Source organism: Rhinolophus sinicus, chromosome 11, assembly GCF_057876585.1.
Source record: "Rhinolophus sinicus isolate RSI-liver-muscle chromosome 11, RSI-T2T, whole genome shotgun sequence".
Lineage (NCBI taxonomy): Eukaryota > Metazoa > Chordata > Mammalia > Chiroptera > Rhinolophidae > Rhinolophus > Rhinolophus sinicus.
Genome location: NC_142511.1, coordinates 14071419 through 14089434, shown reverse-complemented (window position 1 = coordinate 14089434; position 18016 = coordinate 14071419). Strand labels below are relative to the sequence as shown.

The following is an 18016-nucleotide window of genomic DNA, read 5'->3' as shown; positions in this document are numbered from 1 at the left end:
TCCTGGATGTTTTATGGCTCTCTACAATTCAATACATGTAAGATAAAACTCATTATATTTTCTCCCAACCACGTCTTCCATATTTTTTTAATGGTACTATCTGCCTACAGAGTCAAGTTCAAACCCTGAGTTATCTTCGATTCCTCCCTCTTCCTTTAGTTAATCAGTGGTCAAACCATATTCCTTCTACTTCCCTCACGAATCTGTCCCCTCCTTCCTTCTTTATGTCCTATAATTCACTCTTCATATCATTAAATTTATTACAAGTATAGCCTCCTAGCTAATCTTCTATTTATTCTTCCTACCACCACACTTTATGTAAAGAGCTGTCTATATCATGTTCCTCCTTAAAATCTTTCACTAACTACTTGTGTTGAATCAAAGTATCTTCCTAGCTTTCCGTCTCCTCCTCCCCTTCACAGGCTGCTTCCTTTAAGCTGAGACCAATTCCTGTTGTTTGAATTGGCTCCTTTGCTTCACACTTCAAGGTCTTTAGAACTTTCATTCAAGGGATCTTTCTACTGTTCCATCTCCACCATCAAACACTCTTCACTAGTATATGCATGTCTAAATTCTCCCATTTTCTATAAACTCTTTGATAGCAGGAACTGGGCTTTGCGTAGTCCTTTAGTCCTCAGTTCATTGCATTTGCTGGCATACAGTAATCACTGAGTAAATGTTTGTCAAAATGAACTCTTTTCCTTCCAAGGTTGAGATAATGTGCCTTCCCCTCTTTAAAACTTTGTCTTTTCTTCCAGTCAGATGTACTTCCTTTCTTTTCAGATGTGCTCTAATATGCTTTACTCTTTAATGACATATTTTCCTTTGCATAATAGTTATTTGGAGGGATTATCATGTGCAATAAATACCCTTGAATGAGCATTTGTGTGCTAGGAAAGTGGGAAATAGCTACTGAGCACATTAGTAACTTTATATTTGGATAGGAATACTTTTTTCTTTCAGCCAATTTGGCGTATCTCTTATGAATCTTCCGGAATTCTCAACTCAAAAAAATTTAGACTCCTATTGTATTTTCAGAAGCTTAAACAAACAAACAAACAACACCAAAACACTCCCCAACTGTGGTTGAATTATGTACCTGAGTGTGAATCACAATATAATTTATCCACTCCACAAGCATTTCTTAAATGGCCAAGTACACAATACAGCTCCCTGGTGGTATAACTCTGAGGAGAAATCAATTGCCTTTTGCTAATTGTCATCTACTATCAAGAGGCTAGAAGAAATCTATTGTCTGTGGGGAAAAATGACAATAGCTAAGAAATCTTCCTGTCTGAAACTTGAGTTTCAGATCCATGCTACGAATGGCGAGAGTGATAAACCTTGTCCAGTTACTGAGTGAAGGACAGTCTCTGAGCCAACTGACTTGTGTTCAAGTGCACTCTAAGAAGATCTAGGGATGGGTGCCTTATTTGATCCCAAAACATTACCCACAAGTCAACTCTAGAGACCACTAGCATCCTTGGAAGTGACTCCAAACGAATTCATCCCATTGTGATCCCTCCATAAATTCAGGCTCATCCTAAAACTTGAATACTAAAACCTAAAACCCTGAAAAAAAAATGTGTTGAAATGGGACCTCTAAGCCTTTGATTATTATTTTTTTACACTATATGTTTGAATAGAGCAGTTTAAAACCACATATTAAAAAACAATAAAATAAATAAATAAAACTACACATTAATAAAAGCAGTATAGTTAATACAATATTCACTTTAAGTATTGGAACCACCTTATTCTCCTGAAAAAACACCTCTGTGAAACACTGAACCTCATAAACATGATGCTTAATATTAGTCAATACCCAAAGGAAAGAGTGTGTTAAGCAGACATAGCTATAACTCCATAGAAAATTTCACAACTATAATTGCAAATGAAAAGCATTCCTTTTATTTCTTGTTCTTTTTTATATCTTACTCTCCAAAACAACTCTCTAACTTCAAAGGAGAAACCAACATAAAGTCTCAAAGTAGCCATAACATTGGAGAATCAAAAGGAAACATTTTGACCCACGTATGTTAGAAACCTATTACGGATGTGCTTTTATACATCCCTTGGGAGTGATTTGTGTAGTTTAGTTAATTTTTTCCTGCTGTGGAAATCAGTGTATTCTTTACAATAAAAATGATTATTCTGCCTTAAATTTCACATTTGCATACACAGATTATATTGTAATCACATTGATTCCATATTAATTATAAGTCGTTCTCAAGAATAAAACTCTTCTCTTCCCCAAATAGCACATTATCCTTAAATAATTACCTTTCTGCGTATAGTAGTTAGTGGTGATCGAAGAATAAATGTTAACTAGTAATTCATATCATAGTGAAACTATTTGCCCATCTCATTGTGGATGGAGGTTCCTGAAAAGAAAAGTTTCTTTTTCTAAAAGAATTTAACATATATTATTATATTCTTATAAGAGCTCCCTATCTGATACTTGAGTTTGATGTTCTAATCATTTAAATTTGTAAATAACCATGAAAATTATCTATAAAAGGAAAACCTTAGATATGTACTGTCTTATACAGTAGTCACTAACTAGCTTCGTGTGACTTATTGAGTGCTTGATGTATGGGTAATGAAACTGAGGAATTGAATTTTTATTTTATTTTAAATAATTGAAATTTAAAAACTAAAGAAGTACTAATTTTTTATATTGATGACATTGAAATTAAAGTATTTTGGATATAGTGGGTTAAATAGATTATTAAAATTAATTTCAACTGTTTTTTTAATTAAAGTTTATTGGGGTGACAATGGTTAATAAAGTTATATGGTTCCAAGTGTACAATTCTGTAATACGTCATCTATATGTCACATTGTGTGTTCACCAGTTTTTTTTAATTACATATGTGGGTCACTTATATTTCTGTTGGACAGCAGGGCTTTAGAATGATACATTTGCTTTAGTTATATAGGTTTCCTTCTAGACTGTTAGGTGTAAGGTTGCTGCTGTGATCTAAAAGTCTTGCATGAACTTTGTTTCCTGGCAGAAGTTATTAGAAACAAAATTCATGTTACTTTAATTTACGAAAGGTTAGGAACCAAGCTACAGTCTACTCCAAAAATCTATAAATTATTGACTTTGTTTAAATAGATACATGCAAAGATTATAAACAAAGTTTACATTTGTTTATAAATTATAAATTTAGCTTGTCAGAGACACTGTAAAAGCAGAGGAAGAAAGTCTTATTGTTTTGGATGCCAACAGAATATTGTTCCTTCTTCTATTGTAGCATTTGCTGAGTTACATTATAACTTATCTGTTTCCCCCCACTAGATCTTTGTTCCTTGAGGAATTTAGTAACCCTTCTATTTGTTGTTTGATGAATGAATGGATAAATGAATGAACAGTGAGTTAATGGGTGAATGAGATTGTGCAAAGCAATCTTGACACAGTCGAGGCACACTTGCTATATTCAGCATGAATTTTACTCAAGCCTAGCCCATCTCATTTCAAGTCATATGATTCCAGAGGTAAGTCCCCTAAAAGTACAAGTTCAAAAAGTTGCTCTTTAACCAAACACTATACATACACACACACACAGACACACACACACACACACACACACACACAGACACACACACACACACAGACACACACACATACACATACACACACACTGGGGATGCCAAAAAAATGTATACACATTTTAAGAGATGTTATCTATGCTCAAGTAGTAGTTTGCCGTAATCAGAAGTGTCTGGACACTGATGGTAACCACTTTGAGCACCTCTTGTAATTGCAGAACTCAAACGTGACTTGTATTCATCTTTTGTAATCAGTATATATTGAGTATTACAATTTAATACAGTTTTTTCCTTTCTTAAAATGTGTATGCATTTTTTGTTTTTGTGTGTGTATTCTTGAGTATATATATATATATATATATATATATATATATATATATTCTTACATAACTCCCCCCATCTCTCATCTATCTTTCCTCCCCCTCTCCCTCTTTCCTCTGGAATGAAGACAGGTTGAATATTTAACAAAAGAAAACAACATGGCTGTGTAAGTTTATTCCCCCAAACCCACATAAATCTGCACACATACATGAAAATAGAAGGTGTGCAGGAGATGAAGACATAATGCACTGAATTGAAAAATTCCCTAAAAGTATATAAGGAGGGCCTGACTTTGTTCACTTTGTGTTTTAATTTGAACGTCTGAAATACAACTAATTTGTATCAGTAAACACATTCTTGCTCAGGATTTTGATTTTCATTTCATCTTTATAATTGATGGCTACAATTTACTAAGCTGCGAAAGACACTTCAGATAGAAAAAAAAAAAAAATGTGCATTGAAAAATCAGAAGCATGTAAACTTTCACAGTAAATAGTGCTCCTGGAATTAAAGAGAAAAGAAAAACACTGTAACCTCAGCGTTACAGTGATAATTCTGTTCAAAAAATAAATTCCTGGAAAGATTAAATAAGAATGAGTAGAAATCTTATCAGTCAAGAGAGTAATAAAACAGATTAGCATGCTGTCTTTTCTAAATACAAGTGTGACAGTGGCGTTGGAATAAACTGAACCTTTAAACCCCAAGAGGAGTTAATGAGGTCCCTGTCCAAACCTAATGGGGAAATGTTCATCAAACTAGGGACAAGGGAACCAGGAAGGCTAATCTGAGAGCAAGTCCCTGTCTACGTCTTATTATTTCTCTTCCAGTCAATCCATTTCAATTCTTCCATTCTCATCATCACTTTTCACTGAACTACCATTTATACCAGTTGTTTTCCAGGTATGCCTAACTCTAAGCAATCAAAACAGTGAAACTCTTTTGGTAGAGTCATGCCTGTGTCAAAAGAATTCTTATTGGCATTACAATGCTTACCCTAATTCTAACATGAATACAATTTACCAAGCCTAGTTTCAAAGTCAGGTTGTATTCCTTTCACATGGAACACCCATTGCTTGCAATGTCTTATTTGCATAATTTGCCCTTTACCTATAAAATTTAAGAATGAAACTCCATTGCAAGCGGAACAAAAGTTTACAACCCCCAGTTCTTGTTTTTAAAATACAACTGTAGACCTCGATGACCAAGAAAACAGAATATACATGTGGAAAACATTAAGTTACATTGACTCTAATTTAAAGTTCGGTCCAAGCAAGTATAAAATCAATCAGAACGAATGGAGAATTCTACAGTCGGTGACCTGTGCTGGGTTTCATCACTTGTAGAAAATATGGCAGGGATATACTGAAGAGATAATCAGAGTATTCCGGAGTCCAAACTTCAACTCTCCATAATCAAAATGAAAGAAGATGTTATATCCCAGGCAGTCCACTATGCTGTCCTTCACTAGTTTGAAGAAAGCTTCAGAATTCACAGGAATTATAATGCACCCTGATCCTTTGCTGAAGGAAATGGCAGGAGGCAACCACGTCTAAGAAAAACACTGCCCTGAGACTAATACAATATTGTATGTCAATGGTAATTGAAAAATAAATTTTAAAAGATTAACTAAAAACACTGCCATGTAGCTTCTAATGATCAGAAGACTTGTGGAAGGATGCAGGGTTAACTGTAGGTCAACATAGGAAAACTCAAAATGATATCTTGTATTTCTCACTCCCCCTCAGTAATTCTTCCCTTCTTCTTAGAGAGTTCCTTCCTCTCTCCTGCAAGGATTTTGTACCTTTGAATTGTGACCTTATCTTTTCCCATCAAATTAAGACATTGCTTTCGTCCCTGGCTGGGATGGATTCTTAGTCTCCCAGATGGCTCCCTATTTCCTCAGGAAGAATGAGCCAGAAGGAGAGAGAGGCAGAGGGTAAGGAGGCCCTGAAAGCCAGTCAGCATTCGCTTATTCAAGGAGTGGGCATCCACCTGCTTGTAATTCCGCTGGACGGGTTTTCCTTCTCCCCATCTTCCCTCTGCTATGATCCTTTCCTGTCTTTCCCCTGTACTATTCAACCTGCCCACTAAACTTTCTCCTCCTTTATCTTCCAACACTCACATTTGAACTTGACGTGCGTTCCAGCACATTTGGTATTATTACCTTTGTTAGAGTAGTCAAAGGAGACTGTAATGTTGTGATTCTTTTTATTTAATGTGATAAAAATATATTTATACTGCTTACGTTGTTTTAGATGTTAATAAAAAATTATCAATACAATGCATTCTTTTAGTAATAAAATCATTATAATTTATAAGTATTACTATAGAAAAGTTTGAGATAGACAAATGTTATGAGGCTTTTTTTTTTTTTTTTTTTTTTTTTAGAGCTAGTAGTCATTAAACAGAATTGGTGAGTGAAGATCTAGGGCACCTCAGAGGAGGAGACTACATATATAGAGACAGAGTAGATAAATGAGGATTTTAAAAAACCAACATGAATATAGAAGGAGGGGGACCTGGTTTAAAGGTTATATGAGGAAACCTGAGGGGCTTGGCCATTGACTGCGCCAGTATTCAATAATGTGAGATGCCTGCCAAAGCCCAGAGAGCCCCAAACATCAACAGAGGTTCCCAGACATCGCTCCAGAGAAGACCCCCACGTGTCATCTGGAGACGAAGGCCAGTGCTATCAAATCTCTATCTGGTATTAGTTCACGCCTGAGGTACTGATAGGTTTCTCAAAGGAATTCAAACATCTGCTGGGGTAACTGGGCAAATAATACACAGTCAGTACCAACACCAAGACTCCACAATTCTTCTTGAGACTTTTGCAAGGCCTAAGAATAAAAAAGACAGCTTCGTGAGCACCGCTGCTGATCAATTTGGACTGAGAAAAAAACTGCTCAATTTCCTTCACATCCATTTTGTTGAAAGTGAGATTTACAGTTTACTCTATGGGTCCTGGCTTTAGAATCAAGGGACATTCCCCCACGGAAAACATTTTGACCTCCATCCTTTCCATCACCGAAAATCTGACAAAATTGGATATCATACTTATTGTGGAGAATAGAGCAAGCCCTTGGTTGGTTAAGTAGCATGTATGGAGTGAATCCAGGCATTAGAGGTCTGTGGGTTCCCCTTGTTAAATGTTATTTTGTCACATGTAACTGCAATATGTACTCTGCAATGACTCATGTATTTACCTTAAGAATATTCCCATGCATACACACTTTGAAAAGAAAATCAAGAAATTTGCCATCATAATCCACACCCACCCCATTGAAAGAGCAATTCAGCAACCGTAATACCTTTTCTATACTCTCTGTCCTTTGAAGTGCACACAAAAGATCACAAAAAAATCAACCAGCTACTTGCTTCTGCAAAGGGTACCAGGATGGATGGCCAGAAAAGAGTCAAGCAGGCCCCCTTGAGACCCAATGTCTCAAAGCTTGAGTGTCTACATTTGTAAATAGCAATATTAATATTTGTGTGGGTTTAAATTGAGAGAATGACTGAAAAATATTCGCAAAATATTCCTACTCCTACCTCTAGTACTCGAAGTACTTGTTTTAGGGAAATAACAAGGTACATGTTCCATACCTGTTGCTCATTTATGGTATAATTGTTTGGTGTTTATTTCCCTAAAGAAAAGCACTTTGAGAACTAGAGGTAGGAGTAGGAATAGTAGTATAATAGCTGACATTTACCGAGCCCTTACTTTAGGCCACACACTGGTTCTACTGTTCCTGAAGTTTTTTACATGTATTATGAGTTACATGTATTGGACTCTATCTCACTTTCTTCCCTAAATTAAATACACGCATTTCCACCTCTAAAAGGGGGTGTGTGTGTGTGTGTATACTAAAAGTGTATATATATATATACTAAGAGTGTATATATATACTAAGTGTATATATATACTAAGAGTGTATATATATACTAAGTGTATATATATACTAAGAGTGTATATATATACTAAGTGTATATATATACTAAGAGTGTATATATATACACTCTTGGTATATATATACTTTTAGTATACACACACACAAACACACACACACACACACACTTTTAGAGGGGGAAATGCGTGTACTTAATTTAGGGAAGAAAGTGAGATAGAGTCCAATACATGTAAAAGAATATACACACTAAAAGTATACATATATGTATGTGTGTGTGTATATATATATATATATATATATATATATATATATATATGTATATATATGTGTGTGTGTGTGTATATATATATATATATACACACACACACACACACACACACACACACACACACACACACATACATACATACTGGGGGTGCCAAAAAAATGTATACAAGTGGACACTTTGGTCAATGTTGCTCAAGCAGTAGTTTGCCATAATCAGAAGTGTCTGGACGCTGATGGTAACCACTCTGAACACCTCTTGTAATTGCAGAAGTCAAACATGACTTATATTCATCTTTTGTTATCGGTATATATCGAGTATTACAATTTTAATACAGTTTTCCTTTCTTAAAATGTGTATACATTTTTTTGGCACCATACATACATATGTGTGTGTGTGTCTCTATATATATATGCATTTGTAAGTCAAATGCATATTAAGAAAACCTCAATGGAAATAAAAACTGCTTTCTTAAGTTGAACCATGTCCAACACCAAAAATGAAAATCTCATCTTTTATAGATCTATATTACATATGTATCTATGCTAATGTATAATGCCTTCCCTTTTCTTTTTCTAGTCAAATTTTTTTCCTCTCTGTCAAACTTTCTAGTCAAACTTTTTTTGGTGATATATCAGTTTGATTTTTTGCAATTCATACAGAAGACTTCTCTATAAATCCAGAAATAAAAAGCACACTTTTGCACAGCGGCATGATTTAGAATACTAGGAATTAGATAAAGTGTATACCAATACTGGTATCAGAAACTGTTCTTCTAAAATCAGTATTATCTTGTCCTCATCTTTTCACGAGTCTTTATCTAACTGGCCATGGTTTTTCATATCCTCCTTTGGTAATTAATTCTAACGTCTACTGTTCTTATATCACAGCAAAACATTTCCCCCTTAACCTCAGCCTGCTACAGTTTGTATATTTATTCTTCTGTTTCTGTTTAAGAAACACAATAATTAGACTTGACCTTTATCTTCTTCATAACACTGACCTATTGCTATGTGACAATACTGTTCTACATATTTTTTACTCTTATTCCGCTTTTTTAGGTGAGTTTTATTAAGAGATTTCACAAAGGTAAACTAAATTATGTGTGAAACATTTTCAGTTTTGGGGATCAATTATTTATATAAAAGACTTATAATTCCACTATTGTAGAAATATCTTTGTTTAAGTTTCAAATGTTTGACAAATATGCTTTTTGTTCTTTAAAACATTTAGATAAAAGGCTTGAAAGCATATCACTACCAATACCATTTTCTAAAAATCGACAAGCTTTATAGTTTCTTACAAAGACCATAACCCGAAGTAGGACTTTGCACTGCATATTTAAAAGGATATTAATTCCCAAAGCTCTGTGTGATTTGAATACCATTTGCTGTCATTTTTCTTTCCTTCTTTTCCCCAGAGAGAAAGCTCAGTTGCTTTTCAAGTTACTTATCTGGATGCCAGAAGAAAGAGGATAAAGCAAAATGAAATTAAAGTTACAAATTTAATGATTTAAACTTAGTGATTTTTTTTTGCTGTTTTTCTTGGAAATTTTAAAATTTCTTTTCCTCAAATTAATCCCATGTCTGTATAAGAAAAATAGCTGAGACTAGTGAAATGTTAATGGGTGATTATTTAATTTACTTGAAACTGAATTTACTTTTCTGGTTTTCAAAACTATTACAAATGTGAAAGGAATATTTTTAATGGTTTCCTTTCTAAAAAGTCCAAGTTATTTGTAACAGGACAGCAATTCTTTTTGCTCCTGATGTCAGTGATTTGGGGGGAATTATTAAAAACGGTAGAAGGGGAACAGAAAAAGGGTCTGGAAATCACACACAGCACAGACTTTAGTGCTGCACACTAAAGTTTTATGTAATTTGTGAAGTTTAGTTTCTCAGACTGGTTTATGAAATAATAAAATATTCTCTAAGCAAATACTGAAGAGAAAATAAAATACGTTTAGAATAGAAGTGATGATGCAACCTCGAGGCTTTTCATAGGTGACACTTAATTAACAAAATTTTTTGCCATTCATTTTAAAAAGAACAATTCACCAGGAACTGTGAAAGTAAAAACATTTCCTCAATGCCTCTAACAGTGCCCAATGTTGAATGAAGGGAAAAAGTAAATATTGGTTTCTTTCCTGGCTGGTTGTTCTAATTAAGCATTCTCTTGGCTCCCAAGACAATGCAAAAATGCATCTATAAGATGCAGCCAGTTCACAGGAAAGCTCCAGAGAAATGGACACTGCCTCTCATTCCACGGGAGACAGAAAGTAAGATTATTTTCTTGAACAGAGTTACTATGAGCTGCAGAGTGTCTGTATCAGGTTCAATTTCAGAAACTAGGGGGGTGGCGCTCTGGGGAAGGGAATCAACTGAGTATGAGTCAGGAGTCACAGCCCTTCACTCTGGAGATAAATGAAGCAAGGAGAATAAGGTCACTCCCTGAAAATTGTTCAGAACAAAAGAAAGGGAGCGGCAGGAAATCAGGAAGTGTCAGTGCCAGGTCTCATTGAGAATACAGGTATTTTCATTCTAGCCAGATATCCAAGAATGGAGCCCAGCTGTACTCTTGCAGAGGAAAAAAAAATAAATACAGTAAATCCCTTCCTAATAGTCTATCAGCTAGAAGTCTCCATACTTGGCGCTTCTGAATCTCTCTATAATGAAAACAAATGTTTAGGTTTTTAAGGTGTCTTTTGTACCATCAAGTAAAGGCATCCTCATATGACAGTCATTTATTCAACAGCTATCTAAATCCATGCTACTGCAGACACTAATCCATCCCACAGGTGGATGAGATACTCAATGAGAGCTACAGGACTCTTGCCTCAAGATTTCACCGTACAATAGGGGAATACAACAATTTAAACAACCAGGGCAATAAAATTTCTAATTCCTGTGATTCATGTAGAGGACATTTTTATGTAAAGATTTTTTCAGAGACTCTGGACATCCAAAGTGGCAAAGAATGTGCTATACTGAGAGACGGAAAAGTAAATTGTAAATAAGTATCAAGATAGTGACTGAAAAAGAAAACATCGTCTAAGAGAAAAGAAATGAAAGATTATTAGTAGAGATGATTATCAGAAGAAATTTAGTAAAAGGGGAAAATAGCCAAGGGATGCCCATATAAAATCTATTTGGATACTTATAAAATATAATTCAATTTAGTATATAATTCAATTTAGTATATAATATTGTACATGAGACATGTACAATAAAAGAATCATGACTGAATATATATTTGGAATACCAAACTCTGAGTTTCCACTATATGCCCCAATTATGCTCATACCACATACAATTCTAAATCAGGTCATTCACCTAACAGTGAAACCAAGGTATTAAACCTCCAAGTCTCATTTGGATTCTGTTAATTTGTACATAGTGGTATATTCGTTCCTTCTTTCTTTTATTCATAAATAAGTGAGCATGTTCCATATGGCAGGAATTTTACCAGGGTAAAATTCGAGCTAAATCAGTCAGACATGGTCCTTCCAACTACTTGTGATTAAGAGAGGTAAGGAAATGTGACCAAGCTTGGAGGATAAGGCAGGATTCTCTGAGGAACTGATATTCTAAATGAGACTTGGAATATAGAATTCTAAACTAGGTGAGGGGAGCGTGGAATTGAGGGCGGGATGATGGACAGGAAATTCCTATGCCAGGAGAAGAGCACATGCAAAAGCTCTATGGGGAGACTGGTGAGGATACAGATATGGGGGCTGCTCTATGCAAGACCCATAGAGCCCAAGGGAGCTAGGTCTCAGGCCACTCAGAACCGTGGGAAGAATTTGATGAGGTGATGGCAGAAGATGCGTGGAGAGGGTATTGGAGAAAAATTGTTCAGAGGTGTACTTGGAGATAATTTTGTCTGCAGGGTAGAGAAAGGCTGGGAAACAAAAGCAAGAGTAAATGCAGGAAAATCACCTAGAAGTTCTTTGCATCAATTTAAGCTAAAGCTATAGTAATTGGGACTCGGGTGGTGCCAGTAGAAATGGAGAGCATTCAATTGATATAAAAAATTTAAAAAGCTAAAAACCAAGACTTGATATGGGGTGGGGGAGAGGGATGTCTTAAAAAGGACTCAGATGTTTGGTAGCATAACTAAATATTGTAACCATCATTAACAAGGATAACAAAGAGAAAACAAAGAGCAAGCATTTAGGGCCAAGTTTGGGGCAGTGGCAAGGGAACATCTGTGAGTTCATTTTAGAGGGACTGGGACATCCAAGAGACTGACATAAGGGTCTGCTTCTCAAAGCAGTGGTCTAGGTTAGAAACATGTTTATCTGGGTATGGATGGTTTTGCCTAAAGAGAGAATATAAGATAAGAAAAAAAATGGGGCCAGTTCCCAAACCTTCAGGAACCTCAATATTTAATGTCCAAGCAGCAGGAAATGAGTTGCCTAGAAGCTGAGGAAAAGGGGAAAGAAAAATGAGAGCAGTTACGGGAAGAGAAGGTCTCAAGAAAGAGGGAGAGGTCAGCATTATCAAAGACTATCTAGACATCCACGCGGTATGTTGACGAGGGAAATGTTTCCACTGCCTTTGGCAAAATCAAGGTCATGTGTCACCAGTGAGAGCTACTTTAATGGAGTGGACGGAGTAATGAAGGCGGGAGAGGGGGTGGGAGGGAATGGTGGCAGGAAATACAGACCACTTGCTTGGCATTGAAGGAACTGAGAAAGACAAAAGTTGTTGTCTGTGAGAGAGTTTGAGAAAAACAGAGATTTGTTGTTTGTTTATTTATTGATTGATTGATTTATGGTTTCGTTTGTAAGGATTTGTTTTTTGGAAATACTTGAACATAGTCAAAAGTAAATGGGAAGCCTCAAGCAGCTGAAAGAAACACTTTGATAGGAAGATCCTGTGAAAGCCAAGGGGTTGCAGTTAAATAAAGAATGGGAACAGGAAGGGTACTGGGCATAGGTAGGTGGGTTATATGCTAGGTATGAAGAAGCAGAGGACTTCCATTGCATGTGCCTGTGGGAAACAGTAAGTGAGGTCACTTTTCAGAGTAAATCATTTGCTGAAATAGCCAGAGATAAGTGGGTGAATGGATGGAGGCTTAAGAAGAGTAGACGAGACTTATAATTGGCATTGAGAGGAATGGGAGATTTCGTTGACCAAAGAAACACAGTTGGATCATGGGAGTATTACGGGTCCAGTGGAGACAGGTGGTTGTGTATTTTCAGTGGAATTAACCTGCCATGTTGTGAGACTTTAATACCCCTTGGCCAGGGGTGGACAGACGTGAATAATGCACATAACTGGGGTCATTCAGGAATGAGGTTTTGCCTTTTGAACAGAAAAGCAATGGACAAGAAAGAAAAAGGAGTGTTTCTGAAATAACAGAACTCTGAATTAGATTAAGGGAACGTGATAAAAGGAGAAATCTGATGGCCGGGGAGACGGGTTAGGGACCCATGGACTGGAGTCTTGATGAGGGTGAAGAGGCCGTTGTCGTGTAAGGAACCAACAAGGTGGGTGGACAGGTGGCTGTGGCTGGATATTAAGATGCAAATAGACTGGGGAGATGATAAGGTCCGGGGGTATGTGTGGGAATAGAAGACTGAAGCAAAGAAAAGGTCATTAAACATGACTAGCAGGTCAAGGGGCTGAAGAGATAAGGTGCTGACAGGTCATTCCCAGAAGAGTTGAAGCCCCAGAATGATGACAGCCCTGAAGGGGAAAGGTAGCCAACGATTCAGGTGCCAATAGCTTAGATGAATGATGGGCAGGGGTCAGAAGGTCTGCAGACGACGGCAGCACACACCATCCAACGAGGACAGTAGCGTGATTTTTAATGAATGGGTTTGGGAATAATGATTTCAAAGCAGCCCTGAGAAAGTACATATCAACCTTATCTCCAAGTCCTGCTTTCAGAATAACATTTAAACCAATGTCATTCTTCCCTAATAACCAAATTATTCTTAACAGCCAAAAATTGTATATGATAGACTTACAGCATAGAATACCAAAATTACCTTAATTATACCATTACTGTTATGGGGGAAGAATTAACTATTCCTTATGATTCTCAGGGAAGGGACTCATCTAGAGCAGGGGTCAGTAACTTTTTCTGTCAAGAGTCATATAGTAAATATCTTAGACTATGTGGACCAAGCGTTATGTCACAACTACTCAATTTGGCCATTGTTGCATGAAAGCAGCCATTGACAATGCATAAATGAAGGTGATATTTTGAACCCAATCTGTCCCACTCCCATATCCGTGGTCCAATTCACTGAGGACTCAAGTGAGAAAAACAAGTGGTGCTGGGTGAAAAAAAAATCAGTGATTACTTCTTTCAGATATAAGAATAAAGAAAATCAGCCAAAAGTTCATGATTTTCCTTTCCCCTAAAAGAAATAAAATAGAAAGCAAGCACTCACCTGAACATATAGTTCTCGGAGTTCATACTGAAATTTCTTGGGATCTGTGGTAATTGTCACTGGGCCAATTTCTGTGAAGATAAAAATGACACAGGTAAATAAATAGTAATCAAAAGCATTCAAGGCTTTAATGCATCATGTTTACAAATATTTTTTCACTGTAAACTACATCGTTATTTATTAACAAGAAATCGTCTGCAAAACAACAGACTCTACCAAAGAATACTTTACAATTTGCTGTAAATTATGAATACCTAAAAGAGTGGATTTTAGCCTTGAAAAATACTAAGGAGTAGTCAAAACTGTCATAAGACAAACAATCAGGAGACCCCCGTGTCAGTCCCTTTTTATTCTCACCAGTCAGTAAATATTTACTGAACACAGACTTTGTTGTTGGATTGTAAATAAATCACGTATTGGTCCTACGATTCTGTTTTCTCGACTTTAAATTGTAAATGTGTCAGCAACTTTTCCATCAGTCCAAATTCATTCATAATAAAACAGTTTAATTAACTAAACAAAAAAACAACCAGTGACCTTCACGGCCTAACCCACAGGGTTTCTAAGAACTTGCAGCAGCACAGACATGAGGACAGTGAAAGTACAGGAAACAGTCCGTCATTCTTCCTTCCCCATGGCTGGAGTCAATGTCCATCATTATCACTACTCTCCTGAGCTGGCTTTCACCACCATGATTACCTTTGGGGTCACTGGCACCCTCAGAACTGCCCTGATGTACTGCGCAAACCACTGCTTCAAGTGGGAACAGGTAGGGACCATGGCATTTGCTGGAAAACCAGGAGCCCAGATAACAGTGCGGGTTATGTTAGTAATATTTTTTTTGGTAGGATATAGCACATCTATAGTAAATATTTTAATCCACAAAGATCATTTTCTTTAAAAATAATCAGCCTTTAAAATAGACAAGCGCAAAGTGACCTTTATAGGTATAACCTATTTTCTCCAAGCAACATCCATATATTTAAATAATAGTACTAAAATTCATCTGAGTATAATGTGCACAGATATCACCTTAAATTCCCAGGGTGGATAAAAGTTTTCTGTTTTATCTAATGAAGGCACGGGCTGCCTTCAAAACTATCATGTGCAACTAAAGCACACAATTATATAAAATACTTAATATTTCGTTTTTATAAGACATTTTCTAACCTCAAAAGAAAACTTACAGAAAAGGACTTCATGACTTCAAAAAAGAATAATTAATTAGCCAGGTCTTCTATAATGTGCTAAATGTAATACAAAAACAGATAGTAGGATTTTTGAAATAAAGGAAGTAAATTGGAAAAGAAGCACAATTTGTCTTCCATAACCCATGTAGTGTTTCTTAGAAAATACATGAAAAAAAAAGCCTCCATCCTTCACCATAGATTAGACACCTTGCGGTATATACACGGAATGGAGAGGCAACTGGAGAAACTGTGTGAAAATGCAAACATTCCATACAAAGCAGAACAGTCATTAGCTGTGTAAAAGTCATGTCCCAAGAATATGGAAAATCAGCGAAGCTTACTCCCTCAAGACTAAACAATGGCATACTTTGCAAAGGAATGCAAACAGCAAAGAACATGCCAGGCAGTTTTACTGACATATAAATTGCCAGCGGGATTGTCAAGCCAAGCTTCTGTGACCCTATATGGCATAATACTGAAATAATTCTAGAATTCAAAACTCAAGCAGTAGAAAGGAATACAAAAAAAAAAAAAAAAAAATGCTAGGAAAAAAAGCAATTACATAAGAATAAAAAGTGCTTACATGCAAGAACATTCTCTTTAATAATAATTTTTTAAACAAACAGCTCTGGATATATGCCTGCTTCAAGAGTGGAGACCGAGGAATGTTATTAAAATAAGAGAACCAATTAGCCTTCATTTAGTTTTCCAGAGACTCAACTATCCACCTGTTTTCAACAAAGATAGGAAATCTCTCCTGCAGTTCATTAATAAACATTTTTGCAAACCACACTGGACAGCTGAGATAAATCTTTTATCAGTTACGAGAAATACTCAGGAGAGGTAAAGGCTTGCTGAGCTGCCATATCCCTCCAGCTGTAAATATCCTTTCCAACTCTTGAGTTGAATGATACGACTATTTGGCAACATCAGCCCTCCTCCTTTCACAGCTTGCTTCCATCCCAGTCTTTCTCTTCACTTAATCGAGCCTGGTGCCAGTTGTGTCATGAGCCATTTCCTCTTCTCTTCCTTGTTGCTTGTGTTGGTTTCATCCCCTGCCAAGCCTTTGATGACATTCAGCAGGTACAACTTTGTCGTCTCTTCCTGCCTGAACACGGTCCGCTGTTACTTACAGAGTTAAATGAGAACTTCCCAAGGGATTCCAGGCCCTCACTGCCATAAATCCAATCTTTGAGCTTCGTCAACACCCCTTACTTTGCACGAAGCGACTGTGCTTCCTCACCATCCGCATGGTCACCCCCACCGTCTTTCATCAGCTCACACACCTCTCACTCTATAAAGCCTGAGTTAAGCCCTACCTCCTGGAATGTTTTGCCTTTTCTCCAATTTACTTTAATGCTGTTTTGATAATATGTGTACAGGAAAGACATGGGACGAATGAAGGTGCATAACATTTAATAGAATGCAGAGATCATCTCCCCTTCATTTGACTAATTTTATCGAGTTGTTTATAAAGAAAACCTACCAAAAGATAATAAAACAACCATCAGTCTCCAAATAGTATCATTGAGCTAGAAGAGGCATTAAAGATCATTCGGTTCAATCCACTTTTCTACAGACAAGAAACTGTGAGGTCCACAGAAGATGAAATTGAAGAACTTTGGTGGTGAAGAAAGAGGTTAAGATACCTGAAAACATTACTACACCGAGTAGGCTGTGTAGCCCACTCAACCCACTGAGCAGTCCACTAACCTCCTGTTTTCTATGGCTTCCATTCTGTCAATGATTGTATCACTAGGAACTTTCTTCTCCTTTCCTCTGGACCACGATGGGCATTTTCAGAGTGCCTAATTTGATGCACACAACATCCAGAATTCTTTATTGTTGCATGCCTGGGTATTATCTTTAAGTGACCAAAAAAGAAAACAAAAATTCCTCTTGCCTAGTAGACACTATAATTAAACACACAAAGAAACCTCACTGGAAAATTCCTTTTCAAATCTACCTAACAAACTCCAAAGTCCGAAGTCTACCTAACAAGCTCTCAAAGTCCGAAGGTCTGATGGAGAAGATAAAACTGTAAATATGTAATAATCGTACAATGTAGTGAGTACAAAAATAGAAGTATAGAAAAGGTGGTGTGGGAGCACTAATTCATATAAAGAATATTCTTTGCAAAAAGAACTGAGGGAGATTTCAAAAAGGAGATGAAAAATTAGGATTTCAAGTTAGATAAAACAAATAAGTTCTGTATTAATGCTAATTTATTTTTCAATTCTATTTATCAAATTTACAAGGTATTCCCATATTCTATCAAACTACTGTTATGACCTATATCTACATTTGCAAGTATTTTTTACAATTCATAATACTTTGTAACATATAGTGATACCTTTCAAGCCTCACAGAA

The 18016-nt window shown here is 36.3% G+C and overlaps 1 protein-coding gene across 6 annotated transcripts in view; it reads right to left on the bottom strand.

Moving 5' to 3' along the window:
* Positions 1 to 18016, bottom strand: part of HMCN1 (hemicentin 1) — a 489269-nt gene that overhangs the window by 288805 nt on the left and 182448 nt on the right. For all 6 annotated transcript variants that reach the window (XM_074322402.2, XM_088801634.1, XM_088801635.1 and 3 more), the window contains one exon: positions 14456 to 14526. In XM_074322402.2, the coding sequence (XP_074178503.2) occupies positions 14456 to 14526 (71 nt within the window). The remainder of the gene's footprint in view (positions 1 to 14455; positions 14527 to 18016) is intronic.